The 17817-nt window shown below is 41.7% G+C and overlaps 1 protein-coding gene across 1 annotated transcript in view; it reads right to left on the bottom strand.

Moving 5' to 3' along the window:
* The window catches only part of LOC139392113 (ribosome biogenesis protein bop1-like), a 37033-nt gene that overhangs the window by 7170 nt on the left and 12046 nt on the right, over positions 1 to 17817 (bottom strand). The window contains exon 2 of the mRNA XM_071139831.1: positions 7630 to 7870. Coding sequence (XP_070995932.1) covers positions 7630 to 7870 — 241 coding nt within the window. The remainder of the gene's footprint in view (positions 1 to 7629; positions 7871 to 17817) is intronic.

Raw genomic sequence — 17817 nt, 5'->3', positions numbered from 1 at the left:
CTACTGGAGGTTTGTTCTATGAACAAAGAACCATTTTACTTCAGGGTTTCTCTTGCGACACCCTTTTCAAATCAGGTGACCCCACATGGGGTTGCGACCCCTAGTTTAGGAAAAGCTGGCCTAAAAGTAAATGTATTATGCTTGAAATAAACAAAGTCAACACATTAAAGTCAATACATTAACTTTTTTTTTAAATGTATCATAAAAAAATAAAAAATGTAAAAGGAATGTCTATATTCTGAACATTTCTATATATAATCCATACTACTAGTAGAAAGCTAACTACCATAGAATTGTCTTTTTAGTCTATGCAGTAGCCTGGTGAATATTTACTCAAATGTTTTCAAAGGATTGCACTTACATAAAACCAGAAATAGCAGGTAGGAGTGCTGGGCCAGTAACCGAAAGGTTGCTGGATCGAATCCCCGAGCTGACAAATGTAAAAATCTGTCGTTCTTCCCCTGAGCAAGGCAGTTAACCCACTGTTCCCCGGGCGCCAAAGACGTGGATTAAGGCATACCTCCACACCTCTCTGATTGAGAGGGGTTGGGTTAAATGCCGAAGACGCATTTCAATTGAATGCATTCAGTTGTACAACTGACTAGGTATCCCCCTTTCATCTGATATTGGCACTTGATGTACGAAGCAGTGCTTCCTAGCAGTACTCAGGCAGGTAGAACAGGGCTGGGCAAGGGTCTGTGCCTCAACTGGTATGAGCAATGTCAATATTAGTTATAAAATGAGCTACAAACAATTCAAAGACGTTACAACTATACAGTTGCAAGAAAAAGTATGTGAACCCTTTGGAATTATCTGGATTTCTGCATAAATGGTTCATAAAATTAGATCTGATCTTCATCTAAGACAACTAATTATTGTATTTTTTCTTGTCTGTATTGAATACATAATTTATACATTCACAGTGTAGGTTCGAAAAAGAATGTGAACACCTAGGCTAATGACTTCTCCAAAAGCCAATTGGAGTCAGGAGTCAGCTAACTGGGAGTACAATCAATGAGATGACATTGGAGATGTTGGTTAGAGCTGCCTTGCCCTATAAAAAAACACTCACAAAATTTTAGTTTGCTATTCACAAGAAGCATTGCCTGATGTGAACCATGCCTCAAACAAAAGAGATCTCAGATCTCAGAATTGTCGATTTGCATAAAGCTGGAAAGGGTTACAAAAGTATCTCTAAAAGACTTGACATTCATCAGTCCACAGTAAGACAAAATGTATGTAAATGGAGAAAGTTCAGCACTGTTGCTACTCTCCCTAGGAGTGGCCGTCCTGCAAAGATGATTGCAAGAGCACAGCCCAGAATGACCAATGAGGTTAAGAAGAATCAGAGTGTCAGCTAAAGACTTACAGAAATCTCTGTTGACGAGTCTACGATCCGTAAAACACTGAACAAGAATGGTGTTCATGGGAGGACACCACGGAAGAAGCCACTGCTGTCCAAAATAAACATTGCTACACGTCTGAAGTAAGCAAAAGAGCATCTGGATGTTCCACAGCGCTACTGGCACAATTTCTGTGGACAGATGAAACTACAGTTGAGTTGTTTGGAAGGAACACAACACTATGTGTGGAGATAAAAGGGCACAGAACACCAACATCAAAACCTCATCCCCACTGTAAAGTATGGTGGAGGGAGCATCATGGTTTGGAGCTGCTTTGCTGCCTCAGGGCCTGGACAGCTTGCTATCAACAACAGAAAAATGAATTCCCACGTTTATCAAGACATTTTGCAGGAGAATGTAAGGCTATCTGTCCGCCAATTGAAGCTCAACAGAAGTTGGGTGATGCAACAGAACAATGACCCAAAACACAATAGTAAATCAACAACAGAATGACTTCAACAGAATAAAATATGCCTTCTGGAGTGGACCAGTCAGAGTCCTGACCTCAACCCGATTGAGATGCTGTGGCATAACCTCAAGAGTGGTTCACACAAATACCAAACTGAAACAGTTTTGTAAAGCACTCCTGACTGTTTTGCAGGTCTGATCCGCAACTACAGAAAACATTTGGTTGAGGTTATTGCTGTCAAAGTAGGCTCAACCAGTTATTAAAACCAAGGGTTCGCATACTTTTTCCACCCTGCACTGTGAATGTTTACACAGTGTTCAATAAAGACATGAAAACGTATAATTGTTTGTGTTATTAGTTGAAGCAGACGGTTTGTCTGTTGTTGTGAGATGAAGATCAGATCAAATGTTATGACTAATTTACGCAGTAGTCCAGGTAATTCCAAAGGGTTTACATACTTTTTCTTGCCACTGTAGATGTAACTACCCTTCGAACGACTTCATGCAGATTGCTAATACATTTATTAACCCTAACATATCACAGAATAACCTTGTTCTACAGGCATGCAGGACAGGCAAGGATGGCACACAATCTGAGTAACACCGTGCTTGGGGCACATTGGCTACCTGACAGGACACGCACACGTGCCACCTTCTGGTCATTGTTGCGGTCACAGAGGCAACATCTTTTACATTTAATGGGTATTGCAGCAAAAGAGCACGGGACCACCAAAACAACGGAAAGTGACCCCCCCACAGAACCAGCAGCAGGGCTTTAGGCCCATGGTTAGCCTGGCAGCTGTGATTGGTGTTGAGTGTTGGCGTTTGAGCTCTCCTCTTGATGATGCTTTGCATGACTAGGGCATGGCCCAACTCTCTTAGGAAAGTTCGGTGTCGGCCACTGCCTTCGGAAGACTTCCAGCTGGGGAAGTTCCCCATCCAGATGATGAAGGCGGCGAAAGCAGCAACAACATCTATCAGGTTGAAGAGGAGGACCATCGGCCACCTGCTGGTCTTCCTTCTCGACGTGTACATCGTGGCAAGCTTATCGAGATTGGCAACGTCACTCTTGGTGGCGTTGTAGTGTTGTACGATCTCTGGTTTCTGATGTTTGCCTCAACCTTGGTATCATGGTGCTTGGTGGACAGCTCTAGTACAGCCAAGCCTGGTGATGGTATGTAGGACACCAAGGTAAGCAGCCCACGGAAGCCAAACAGTGAACTGTAGATCTGTCTGCCATAGTGAGCCTTCATCATCTCTGGAATGTGTGGTATAATGGATCTAACAATGCAGAAGTACATTAGTCCATCTTTGAGAAGCTTTTCAGCTAATGGTACAGATGTAAAGAAGTTATCTGTGGTGATATTTCTCCCACTTTTGTGCCAAGGAGCCACAAGCCCTTTGACAACTTGAGATCTCAGAACCACTTCGTGTCACTCCAGGTGGTTTGCCAAGGTGCACCTCTCCTCTCAGAGGGTAGCTGGTCGCTGTGTCGCAGTTCCGCCTGATTATAATCCCGTATTCGTCAGGGTTTGGTGGCATGCTTTGTCGGAAAAGGCACCTACCTCGGAAACCAGCGAGCTGCTTATCCACAGAGATTGGTGCATAGAAAAGGTATTTGGGTAGCTGGGCTACAAACATGCTCCAGATATCTCTGAACGGGGCAAGCTTGTCTGCTGTTATTCGTTCAAGACTCAATGCTATGTCATCAAACCTCATGTATTTCACAATGTATTGGAATCTTTTTCTGGACATGGTTGCAGTGAACACAGGTCTGCCATCAGCTTCTGACCAGATTGCAGTTTGAGACTCCTTTCCGTACAATCATGATGCGATCAAAAGACCAATGACTGCTTGTGGTTGCTTGTGCTATGGCATCCACCTCCTCCAATTCATCATATAGATGTTTGGGATGGCTCTTATTCCATACACCAATTCGTCGCTTAGCTTCTCTGTTAGTTTCAAGCACAATCGTGTCAATCGTCTCTGAGGACAGAAATAAATGAAACAATTATTTAAATGCTTTGCACTCTGCTGCCTTTGTAATGCCTTGTTGATTAAGACTTGTGAGGTGCTGAGGTAACAGAGAAAGCCTGAAAGGGTACAACTTCAGTGCCCCTTTGCTTAGAAGTCTGAAATATGATCATCAAGTCACTCCCTGAATTGTCTTCATTGTCGGGAGCGTGATCCTGCTCCTGGTCAGCTAGAAGTCTCAAAACCTCTGCACGCCCAATTCCTGTGAGTCTTGATGTGGTTGACATTTTCACCTGAAAATAAAACACCCAAATTTACCTTCAGAGGAATTGAAGATAATGGTCAATTTTGAAACTTTAAGAGACGGCTTGCCCCCCCCCCATCCCCCAGGTACAATGTTCGATTTATATATAACAGAAACATTTAAGGGAATCTAAAGTAACTTTTTCATATAATTTTACATGGAAAATAACAGTTCAAGGATGCCAGTTTAGCTCAAAAGTAATTGACGCATGTTCCCTCCCACGAGGGTGCCTTTCACTGGATAATACAGTTGTCGGAAGTTTACATACACTTAGGTTGGAGTCATTAAAACTTGTTTTTCAACCACTCCACATATTTCTTGTTAACAAACTATAGTTTTGGCAAGTCGGTTAGGACATCTTCTTTGTGCATGACACAAGTCATTTTTCCAACAATTGTTAACAGACAGATTTTTTTCCAGTGAGGCAGAAGTTTACATACACTAAGTTGACTGTGCCTTTAAACAGCTTGGAAAATTCCAGAAAATGATGTCATGGCTTTAAAAGCTTCTGATAGGCTAATTGACATAATTTGAGTCAATTGGAGGTGTACCTGTGGATGTATTTCAAGGCCTACCTTCAAACTCAGTGCCTCTTCACTTGACAACATGGGAAAATCGAAAGAAATCAGCCAAGACCTCAGAAAAAAATAAATGTAGACCTCCACAAGTCTGGTTCATCCTTGGGAGCAATTTCCAAAGCGGTCATTTCGCTCAGGAAGGAAAACGAGTTCTGTCTTCTAGAGATTGTTGTGTCAATGGCTATAACGGATTAAGTGATAAGACATGCTATTCTATAAAATAATTTGTCCGTAATTAATATTACCTGATTGAGCTAATCATGTAAATGTAATTAACTAGAGTCGGGCACCACAAAAGAATGTTTATAGAGCTGTTATCTTCCGAATAAACTCTTAAAGACCTAGTAATATTTTACATCAATAGCAGTCAATATTAATCGTCATCTTAATTCAGTCTCATCTGAAAGTTGTAAATTCTTATTTATCTGCACGAACCCTGGCTAACAAGTTGAATCAGCAATACAAAATTGGGTTTCGTTATTTATTTACTAAATGCCTAACTAAATCACACAGAATTACACACACACATAATTAAATCATAACTTTATTACAAATTACATCATAAAGGAAAACGTCCCTAGCGGGCGGAACAGATATGACAGCTTGTTACACAAAAGAAAAGGGGCTGGGTGAAAGTGAAAGAGCGGGAAGACTGAGGAACAAAGGGCGAAGCTGTGCTATCGTAAATACAGTATCTTATGCATTCTAAATTACCGCCCATTTGGAAAAGGAAAATGCTATAAATATTTACTCCGAGCTGCGCTTTGGTAGGTTGGTGGTAGATGGAAGGCCGTGTTTCCCAACCGAGTCCTTTGAAGAATGTCTCTGGTTGTCAATTGAATACGTTGTAGAAACGTTGTTGTGTGGTAGACGGGATACTCTGTTTGTTCTTTCCTAACCCTTGTTTGCAGCGGCTGTTGCTAACTCAACGGCTAGGAGGTATCACTTCTGTAGTGAATAAGAGTTCAAAGTTCATAACATTCGCAACCAAAGCACACGCGGATATTGGCTTCGTTCTGTAGTTATTATCTGAACCATTCAGACATCGGACCGTCGTCCTCACGTCCTCGGAACAGGAGGTTATATTGTCGTCAAGGGCTTATATAGGAAGGGAGAGGAGGGCGTGTTTGAAAAGTTTTATAGCCCATGTCCTTTCACAGGGGCGGGCCACTGATTGAACAGAGCCCTATCTCATGAAAACCCAAATCTCACATTTTAGAAGCTAAAATCACATTTCATCCCATCATGAATAATTTCATATTCAAACATTTAAATTTAACAACAATCCCATGTGAATCCAGTAACTCTGATGTGTAGACTTTCCACTGTAGAGTTTATGTCATCTTATCATTGATGAGAATGTCTCAGATGACAACCGAACTGATATTCATTAAGTACCATATGTTCAATTGGTCTGATTACCTGAATACAGTTAATTTCCCCCCACCTTCTGATGTCCCCAGAATTTATATGTTACCCAAGGGTTTTGCAAATATAACTTCAGTAGGGTAGAGAGAGGGAAAAGGGGGGAAGAGGTATTTATGACTGTCATAAACCTACCCCCAGGCCAACGTCATGACAAGATGAACATACATTGCTGCGAAAAGTGCAAATCAATCCCAGAATAGCAAAAGGACATTGTGAAGATGCTGGAGGAAACAGGTACAAAAGTATCTATGTCCACAGTAAAACGAGTCCTATATCGACATAACCTGAAAGACCACTCAGCAAGGAAGAAGCCACTGCTCCAAAACCGCCATAAATTAAAAAAAGTTATTGGAGTGGCCATCACAAAGCCCTGACCTCAATCCTATAGAGTATTTGTGGGCAGAACTGTAAAAGCATGTGTGAGCAAGGAGGCCTACAAACCTGACTCAGTAACACCAGCTCTGTCAGGAGGAATGGGCCAAAATTCACCCAACTTATTGTGGGAAGCTTGTGAAAGGCTACCCAAAACATTTGACCCAAGTTAAACAATTTAAAGACAATGCTACCAAGTACTAATTGAGTGCATGTAAACTTCTGTCCCATTGAGAATGTGATTAAAGAAATAAAAGCTGAAATAAATCATTTGACTATTATTCTGACATTTCACATTCTTAAGATAAAAGTAGTGATCCTAACTGACCTAAGACAGGGAAATTTTACTAGGATTAAATGTCAGGAATTGTGAAAAACTGAGTTTAAATGTATTTGGCTAAGGTGTATGTAAACTTCCGACTTCAACTGTATGTTTCCGTAGAAATCCAAGGGTGCTTTTGACTGTGGGTCCAAATTACCTGAATGTATTTGTAGCATTTGATGTCCACATGGATTTATCAGAAACACGCTGTTTGACAAAGAAATATACGTACACCTATTGGGAAATGACTGTCAGTCGCTTTATCATTCCTTGATAACATGACAACTACAGTAACAGAAAGTTACCATTCATTTAAAAAAGTAGCATAGTTTAGCACATTAAAGTTGTGCTTCTTCCTTTCCTTTGAGAAATCAGAACACTCAGAAATCCCCTACTTCGGCCTGAATGTCCAGAATGCTCTGAGCACTCAGAGAAAACAGTCAATTTGCAAGCCAGCTTTCTGATTCTACCCATCTAGTAATCGCACAACACACTTCACCTATCCAACAACACTGCAATGACTTAATAACCATTTACTGCTATGATGAAGAATGTATAGATGCATTTTGCAAGAACACAAAGAAATGTGTGATCTTGTTGAGTCAGGTGCTGCCAAGGTACAAAAAGTAGTCACAAAACAAAATAGATTCCCACACTGCTGACTACTCCGTTTATGGAGTCCAAGGTCAGACAAAGTCAAGACCTTTGGGTCAAAACGTTTGCACTCAATAAACTACCTTTAACTAGAGCTTAGTGTTTCTCCGGGCAAGGTCACGTGGTCAGGAAAAACTCAGGACCCTACAATTTAATTTGTGTAAAATAAACACTCCCATAATTCACCTTAGGCTCAGCTGGTTCAGCAGATGTTTCAGCACCACTGCTATTCTTCAGATTTTCATCTAGCATGACAGCAGCATCATCATCCTCCTCCTCTTCGTCGTCCCCATCATCCTCTTCTTCTTCATCAATGTCACTCCCAGAGTCCTCCAGTCCTGAGAACACACTCTCCTCGCTATCTGAGAGGTCCTCATCTCCTTCTTCCCCAGCCTTCTCAGTGACATCTTTGTGACATCTTTGACATCTTTCTTCTCAGTGACATCATATGGGAAGCTGAAATAGCAGAGACAAAGAAATACCAGAGACATGTAGATTTGCATAGATGGGCAAACATGAATGGGTAAGCACTTAAATGAGACAGAATGAATAAAGAATCTAGATAGCTTGCTACCTAACCTAAAATAAAACAATTGTCATTGACAATAGTGGACAGGTCAAACCAGTTCACATTTTCTGATATACAGTGCCTTGCGAAAGTATTCGGCCCTCTTGAACTTTGCGACCTTTTGCCACATTTCAGGCTTCAAACATAAAGATATAAAACTGTATTTTTTTGTGAAGAATCAACAACAAGTGGGACACAATCATGAAGTGGAACGACAGTTATTGGATATTTCAAACTTTTTTAACAAATCAAAAACTGAAAAATTGGGCGTGCAAAATTATTCAGCCCCTTTAAGTTAATACTTTGTAGCGCCACCTTTTGCTGCGATTACAGCTGTAAGTCGCTTGGGGTATGTCTCTATCAGTTTTGCACATCGAGAGACTGACATTTTTTCCCATTCCTCCTTGCAAAACAGCTCGAGCTCAGTGAGGTTGGAAGGAGAGCATTTGTGAACAGCAGTTTTCAGTTCTTTCCACAGATTCTCGATTGGATTCAGGTCTGGACTTTGACTTGGCCATTTTAACACCTGGATATGATTATTTTTGAACCATTCCATTGTAGATTTTGCTTTATGTTTTGGATCATTGTCTTGTTAGAAGACAAATCTCCATCCCAGTCTCAGGTCTTTTGCAGACTCCATCAGGTTTTCTTCCAGAATGGTCCTGTATTTGGCTCCATCCATCTTACCATCAATTTTAACCATCTTCCCTGTCCCTGCTGAAGAAAAGCAGGCCCAAACCATGATGCTGCCACCACCATGTTTGACAGTGGGGATGGTGTGTTCAGCTGTGTTGTTTTTACGCCAAACATAACGTTTTGCATTGTTGCCAAAAAGTTCAATTTTGGTTTCATCTGACCAGAGCACCTTCTTCCACATGTTTGGTGTGTCTCCCAGGTGGCTTGTGGCAAACTTTAAAACAACACTTTTTATGGATATCTTTAAGAAATGGCTTTCTTCTTGCCACTCTTCCATAAAGGCCAGATTTGTGCAATATACGACTGATTGTTGTCCTATGGACAGAGTCTCCCACCTCAGCTGTAGATCTCTGCAGTTCATCCAGAGTGATCATGGGCCTCTTGGCTGCATCTCTGATCAGTCTTCTCCTTGTATGAGCTGAAAGTGTAGAGGGACGGCCAGGTCTTGGTAGATTTGCAGTGGTCTGATACTCCTTCCATTTCAATATTATCGCTTGCACAGTGCTCCTTGGGATGTTTAAAGCTTGGGAAATCTTTTTGTATCCAAATCCGGCTTTAAACTTCTTCACAACAGTATCTCGGACCTGCCTGGTGTGTTCCTTGTTCTTCATGATGCTCTCTGCGCTTTTGACGGACCTCTGAGACTATCACAGTGCAGGTGCATTTATACGGAGACTTGATTACACACAGGTGGATTGTATTTACCATCATTAGTCATTTAGGTCAACATTGGATCATTCAGAGATCCTCACTGAACTTCTGGAGAGAGTTTGCTGCACTGAAAGTAAAGGGGCTGAATAATTTTGCACGCCCAATTTTTCAGTTTTTGATTTGTTAAAAAAGCTTGAAATATCCAATAAATGTCGTTCCACTTCATGATTGTGTCCCCCTTGTTGTTGATTCTTCACAAAAAAATACAGTTTTATATATTTATGTTTGAAGCCTGAAATGTGGCAAAAGGTTGCAAAGTTCAAGGGGGCCAAATACTTTCGCAAGGCACTGTATCATCCAATTAAATCAAATCACAGCACATTTTTGGACTCATTCAGCAGTTTTTCCCTGATTAATTAGAATACTATTAGAAATTAATGTTGAAATGTAATTTTATATTCGATAAACATAAGCTGAAAATAATGCCATCACTGCTTCCTGTTGACAACTTTTGATAAATAGTCCAATGTCCAAATATTGTATTCAAGTGTCCAAATCAATAATCAATACGCAGAAACAGTTTGTGATAAATTGAAAACAAACATAAAATGTAATACCAACACATTCATGTACCACAATACTAATCGTATTACTTGTATTATTCTTTTTCACCTTATAAACTGCATATGCACCAAAAACCCTGTTGTTTGACAAGTGGCAATAATTATTTATCCATCACTCATACCGATAACACGTTGCAATCAATAGTCAGGTTTCACGTCCTGTTCAAACTAACACTACTGATAAACCACACAGAATCTAGGAATATGTATATCACTGGTTAGAGGACTTGCAGAAGAACGCAGCAGCTGCATTTTGGAATGTTGCATTTTGTTTTAAGTCGGTTGCCAACACTGAAAAGTAAACGCAACACTATTTTGTTAATCATATCGATATCACATTGAAATCAGAAGAGCAGGGGCAAAAGTTTAGGTCATATGCACTGTTTGAGCTAACACTATTCAAAGGCCACTCCGAATCTGAGAATAATTGATACACTCCTGGTTAGAAAATAATTTGCAAAGACAGCGGTCTACATTTTGGAATGTCGGATTGAGATTCTGGGAGGTTGCAGAAACAAAATCAGTTTCTTTGTTATTTAACAGGACCCGACATAGGATATCAACACTGACAAGGGTTGGCTGGCTGTTATCTGAGTGTATTGGTGTGAGGCCAGCAACTTTTATAGAGAGACCGCCTCCCGAATTCTCTGTGCCATTTGAGTTTGAAATCAGGCTTACTTGGGATGAAGATGTCTCCGTGATTTGGAAGGTCAATGTCCCTAGAGTTGGAAAATGTGTAATAGCAGTGCAGCAAATGGAGCGTTTGTGTGTCACTTTCTTTCGTCCCTCCATCTCATACATTTTTCCCATAGGGATTTTACCCTATGACCAACAATGTCAGTATACAACAAGTTATTGCTCACATATACCCTTTAAAATCATTCATGCTTTCCAAGAATGTTACACACCGAGAACCTTACTGCCGATAAGTAGGAGCCGTTCCTTCTCTTGTTAGAACAAAAGACGTACCTGCTGTGTACTGACAAACCTGCCGCTTCTAATTGTAGTATCACAATGCTCGGCAGTGGACGACAAATTGACTTTGAGACAATCAGAGAGCACAAACCTCCACGTGGGGGAGCTGACAGGAATGACAATTGTAAAAAAAAAAGTCACTTTTCCTGTTCTAATTCACCCCCTTGTAATCAGAATTGTTCTAACAAACAATAAAGCTGCATAATACCCCTTTTTCTAGAGAAAGTCTTTATGTTTTACATCTAGCTAAGGAATTGTGTGCTTGAAGGATATTTTTTGTTAGTTTTGATCATGTGGATTAGCTTATTTGTTAGCTAGCCTGCCAACTGAGCAAGGCAGTCACACTAAATCCTTTGCCAAGCTAGCCATCTGGCCAGTGTAGCTAGTAACATAAATCCATTGTGATGTAATTGTTTTCATGAAGCAGCTGCCTGTAGCTGGCTGCCGAGAATCAATGCAGTGTCTTTACTTTACCTAGCTAGCACAACAGCTATCTAGCTAGCAAATCATGCTAACCATTTAGCTAACGTTAGCCAGCTAGCTCAAAATGTAGAGGGGCTGCATGCGATAATGTAGAGTGATTTACATTTTAATCTTGCTACCTAGTTATATAGCTGTGGCCAACTAGCTAGTATCAACAATGGATTTCTACAACAATAGCACAGCTAACATTGACTAGACCATAAAGCAACACACACGGACATTCATTGCCAAACAACGCTACTGCCACCTTCTGGTTTGGAGTATTTTACCAAGGCTTAGTGGCTGACGACTTCAAGGTCTTTGCTGTGTGAAAACAAGAGAGATTGACTTCCAACACTGTTCAACAACCCATATGGAATTCCGGGTCTCTGGCAGCGTTTGGATGTGCGGTCAAGAACGTGCAGTTCATCTCAGCCCTTCCGTCCCTTCACTTTTTGGCCCTGACGGAGACATGGATCACACCGGAGAACACTGCTACTCCAGCTGCTCTTTCTTCATCTGACTAGGTTCTCTCATAGTCCGAGAGCATCTGGTCGTCACGGTGGTGGAACAGGTCTACTCATTTCTCCTAAATTGAGATTCTTCTCTTTTCTCCCGCTCTCACCTGTCCATCTCTTCATTTGAATTCCATGCTGTCACTGTCACTTGTCCACTCAAGCTTAACATTGTTGTCATCTATCGCCCACCAGGTGCCCTTGGAGAGTTCCTCAATAAGCTTGACACCTTGATAAGCTAATTTCCTGACGATGGCTCACCTCTCTTTGTACTTGGCGACTTCAACCTCCCGACATCTTTCCAACTCTCCTCACCCTTTCCCCAATCCCTTCCAACTCACAAGGCAGGCAATACGCTTTACCTAATCTTTACTAGCGGCCGCTCATCTACTAATCTCACTGCAACCCAAATTCAGGTCTCTGATTAGTACTTTGTTTCCTTTTCTGTCTCCCTTTCCTCCAACCCCAAACACTCAGCACCAACCCAGATGGTCATACGCCATCACAATCTTCTCTCTCCCATTACTCTCTCCTCTTCTATCATATCTTCCTTCTGCTAAATCCTTCTCCGCCCTGTCTCCTGATTCAGCCTCGTTGACCCAACTCTCCTCCCTTTCTGCATCCTACGACTAGCAATGTTGCCCAATTCGGTGGTATTTGCTTTTGTGTATATAGTTTGTCCAATGGAAATAAAGTGGTCATTAATTTTTGTCCATTAGGCATATGGATCCCATAACCTCCCGGCCGGCTAGGCACTCCCTAGCCGGCCGGGATGATGACATCAGCTACTCATTCACTCAGCTTATTGAGTCCATTGGCCTTACTCACACAACTACCCTATGCCTTGACCTCCTTCTCACCTCTCTCTCCAGATGACATACTAGTGAGGTCTGGCCGACCGACAACCTGCCCGCTCGACCCCATCCCCTCCTCCAGACCCTCTCTGGAGACCTTCTCCCATTCCTCACTTCCCTCATCCATAATCACTGGCTACGTCCCCTCTGACTTCAAAATGGCCAGAGTTGCTCCCCTCCTCAAGAAACCAACACTCGACTCATTGGATGTCAACAACTCTTTCCAAAACACTTGAGCGTGCGGTCTCTGATCAACCTCCTCGTTATCTCTCTCAGAACAATCTTCTTGACCCCAACCATTCAGGCTTCAAGACGGGTCACTCAGAGACTGCTCCTGTGTCACAGAGGCTCACAGCACAGCCAAAGCTCACGCTCTCCTCTGTTCTCATCCTCCTAGATCTATCCCCTGCCTTCGACACCGCGAACCATCAGATCCTCCTCCCCACCCTCTCAGGGCTGGGCGTTTCAGGCTATGCACACTCTTGCAAGATCTTACCATCTTACCTGGCCATACGTCACAAACCCCAGATGTGCCTTATTGCTATTATTAAATGGTTTACCAACATAATTAGAGCAGTAAAATATGTTTTGTCATACCCGTGGCAAACAGGTCTGATATACCACAGCTATCAGCCAATCAGCATCCAGGGCTCGACCCACCCAGTTTATAAATATTAATAACGGCCCTTACAGCCGTTATTGCACGCGGTACCAGAATTCTATGCTGTTGATCTGAATTTGATTGTTGCATTTCACCGCTATTCTCTACACCATTTGATAATTGTATAATTATTATTATAATCTATATTACATGTATTATCTGAAAAAGGCTTTGGTATTAGCATGTTTGAGGGCGGGAAACCTGAACTGATAAATTCGGTGTATTTTATACAATAATGGCATACAAAGTGATAGCGGGGTATGAGCATGTATTACATATGGCGACCATGGCTAAGGCCGGGAAAGGCTGGTATACCAAATAGTTTTTCCCTTTAAATTGTATTTATTTATTCTACATCACCATGTCAACGTATTATCACCACTGGACATGTAGCCTCCAGATGTCTGCCTGTCACCAGGAGAGGAAGATATTTCTCATCAAATACGGTGAGTATTATGACTTGGATAGGTTTTAGCCTGGTCGAGGCAGAGGATAATGAGAACAGGCTGGTGGACGAACTCATGTTAGCAACAAAGTGAGTTAGTTTGTGAGGGCGATCAGATTGAATGGTGCGTGCGTGTAATCAGCTATATTGTATGCAGAGACCGTGGCATGAGTAAAGCCGACACAAATGTGACGCCATTTCCGGTCACAACTTGCAGACTTGTTTACGTGTTGCTGTGCATTTTGTTGCCAACCTTACTTTGCTACCTGACAACTTTACGGTTTTTACATTTTAATTACGGTTTATATTTTTGGTTTTTCCCCTCACGCAACTTTTTTTCATTCTACTTTTTCACTCTTGGCGCTTTATCTGGACGTGGTTCGTCAGGACCTCCAACAGCCGAAGCTAAGTAGTAACATTAACATGATGCCTTCTAATTGCAGTCGTTGTACTCATAATATACAGGAGAACGATCGCCTTACGGCGAGGATAGCTGTGCTACAAGCACAGCTTCAGACGCAATCGTTAGGCAAGGGTAATTTCAGTGTAGGAAAGGATGAAACAGCATCTGTGCCACCAGTAAGTACAGATAGTAACGTTAGTATAAATCCCCTCGCACGGTCCCCGCAACCGGACAACAGTCTCACGGTTTCTGGAGGGAAATGCTGTAGGAATGCTCAACCGGTGTCGCTCATTCAGCCTACAGAAACGATCAACCGTTTTTCCCCATTAAGCAACGAGTCGGAGTCAGAGGCCGAGCCTTCTCTTGTCTCTACCCCTCCCGTTACGGGGTCTGAGACGCCGAAGCTTCCCACCATTAGCTCTGACAAATTGAAAACTCTAGTCATTGACGACTCCATTACCCGCAGTATTAGACTTAAAACGAATCATCCAGCGATCATACACTGTTTACCAGGGGGCAGGGCTACCGAAGTTAAGGCTAATCTGAAGATGGTGCTGGCTAAAGCTAAAACTGGCGAGTGTAGAGAGTAAAGAGATATTGTTATCCACGTCGGCACCAACGATGTTAGGATGAAACAGTCAGAGATCACCAAGCGCAACATAGCTTCAGCGTGTAAATCAGCTAGAAAGATGTGTCTGCATCGAGTAATTGTCTCTGGCCCCCTCCCAGTTAGGGGGAGTGATAAGCTCTACAGCAGAGTCTCACAACTCAATCGCTGGTTGAAAACTGTTTTCTGCCCCTCCCAAAAGATAGAATTTGTAGATAATTGGCCATCTTTCTGGGACCCACAAACAGGACCAAGCCTGGCCTGGTTAGGAGTGACAGACTCCATTCTAGCTGGAGGGGTGCTTTCATCTTATCTACCAACATAGACAGGGCTCTAACTCCTCTAGCTCCACAATGAAATAGGGTGCAGGCCAGGCAGCAGGCTGTTAGCCAGCCTGCCAGCTTAGTGGAGTCACTAGCACAGTCAGTGTAGTCAGCTCAGCTATCCCCATTAAGACTGTGTCTGTGCCTCGACCTAGGTTGGGCAAAACTACACATGGTGGTGTTCGCCTTAGCAATCTCACTAGGATAGAGACCTCCTCTATTCCTGTCATTACTGAAAGATATCGTGATACCTCACATCTCAAAATAGGGCTACTTAACCTCTCTAGGGTAGGGGGTAGCATTCTGAATTTTGGATGAAAAGCATGCCCAAATTAAACGGCCTGCTACTCGGGCACAGAAGATATGATATGCATATAACTAGATTTGGATAGAAAACACTCTAAAGTTTCCAAAACTGTTAAAATAGTGTCTGTGCGTATAACAGAACTGATTTAGCAGGCGAAAACCTGAGAAAAATCCATTCAGGAAGTAGTTTTTGTTGTTGTTGTAGTTTTCTATTCAATGCCATTACAGTATCCATTGACTTAGGACTCTATTTTCAGTTCCTATGCCTTCCACTAGATGTCAACAGTCTTTAGAAATTGTTTCAGGCTTGTATTCTTATAAATGAGGGAGTAAGACCAGTCTGAACGAGTGGACCCTAACATGACGCAGAGTTTTTTCAGGCACATGTGCATTTCTTGTTTACCTTTTACATTGAAGACTTTATTGTCCAGTTGAAATGTTATAGATCATTTAGGCTAAAAAAACAACTTTACAGACTTTACGTCTGATTGTTTTGACTGAATTTGAGCCTGTGGATTACTGAAGAAAACTCGCTAACAAAACTGAGGTTTTTGGATATTAACTTCATCAAACAAAAAGAAACATGTGTTGAGTAAATGAATGTCTTCTGATTGCCAACATATGAAGATCAAAGGTAAGGGATTAATTTTCTCTCTATTTCTGAGTTTTGTAACGCTTCTGCTTGACTGTTTACTGTTTGCAATAATTTGTCAACTGGGCGATGTTCTGGGTTAGGTATGTTCTGGGCTAGGTATGCTTTCGCCGAAAAGCATTTTATAAATATGACACTGTGGTTGGTTTAACAAGAAGTTCATCTTTAAACCTGTGTAAAATATGTTTTGTTTTCTGAATTTTTATAATGAGCATTTCTGTAATTGAATTTGGCGCTCTGCAACCTCACTGGATATTGGCCAGATACCCTAGAGAGGTTAATGTTAGATCCCTTACTTCAAAGGCAATTATAGTCAATGAACTAATCACTGATCATAATCTTGATGTGATTGGCCTGACTGAAACATGGCTTAAGCCTGATGAATTTACTGTGTTAAATGAGGCCTCACCTCCTGGCTACACTAGTGACCATATCCCCCGTGCATCCCGCAAAGGCGGAGGTGTTGCTAACATTTACGATAGCAAATTTCAGTTTACAAAAAAAAAAAATGTTGGTCTTTTGAGCTTCTAGTCATGAAATCTATGCAGCCCACTCAATCACTTTTTATAGCTACTGTTTACAGGCCACCTGGGACATATAAAGCATTCTTCATTGAGTTCCCTGAATTCCTATTGGACCTTGTAGTCAGCAGATAATATTCAAATTTTTGGTGACTTTAATATTCACATGGAAAAGTCCACAGACCCACTCCAAAAGGACTCCATCATCGACTCAGTGGGTTTTGTCCAACATGTCTCTGGACCCACTCACTGTCACAGTCATACTCTGAACCTAGTTTTGTCCCATGGAATAAATGTTGTGGATCTTAATGTTTTTCCTCATAATCCTGGACTATCGGACCACCATTTTATTACGTTTGCAATTGCAACAAATAATCTGCTCAGACCCCAACCAAGGAACACAAAGATTCCTTGATGTCCTTCCAGACTCCCTCTGTCTACCCAAGGACGTCAGAGGACAAAAAAAATCAGTTAACCACCTAACTGAGGAACTCAATTTAACCTTGCGCAATACCCTAGATGCAGTTGCACCCCTAAAAACTAAAAACATTTATCATAAGAAACTAGCTCCCTGGTATACAGAAAATACCCGAGCTCTGAAGCAAGCTTCCAGAAAATTGGAACGGAAATGGCGCCACACCAAACTGGAAGTCTTCCGACTAGCTTGGAAAGACAGTACCGTGCAGTATCGAAGAGCCCTTACTGCTGCTCGATCATCCTATTTTTCCAACTTAATTGAGGAAAATAAGAACAATCCAACATTTATTTTTGATACTGTCGCAAAGCTAACTAAAAAGCAGCATTCCCCAAGAGAGGATGGCTTTCACTTCAGCAGTAATAAATTCATGAACTTCTTTGAGGAAAAGATCATGATTATTAGAAAGCAAATTACGGACTCCTCTTTAAATCTGCGTATTCCTTCAAAGCTCAGTTGTCCTGAGTCTGCACAACTCTGTCAGGACCTAGGATCAAGAGAGACACTCAAATGTTTTAGTACTATATCTCTTGACACAATGATCAAACAATCATGGCCTCTAAACCCTCAAGCTGCATACTGGACCCTATTCCAACTAAACTACTGAAAGAGCTGCTTCCTGTGCTTGACCCTCCTA

This window comes from Oncorhynchus clarkii, chromosome 32 (assembly GCF_045791955.1).
Source record: "Oncorhynchus clarkii lewisi isolate Uvic-CL-2024 chromosome 32, UVic_Ocla_1.0, whole genome shotgun sequence".
NCBI classification, from domain to species: domain Eukaryota; kingdom Metazoa; phylum Chordata; class Actinopteri; order Salmoniformes; family Salmonidae; genus Oncorhynchus; species Oncorhynchus clarkii.
Note: the sequence above shows the minus strand (reverse complement) of the source record. Positions and strands in the feature narration are given on the sequence as shown.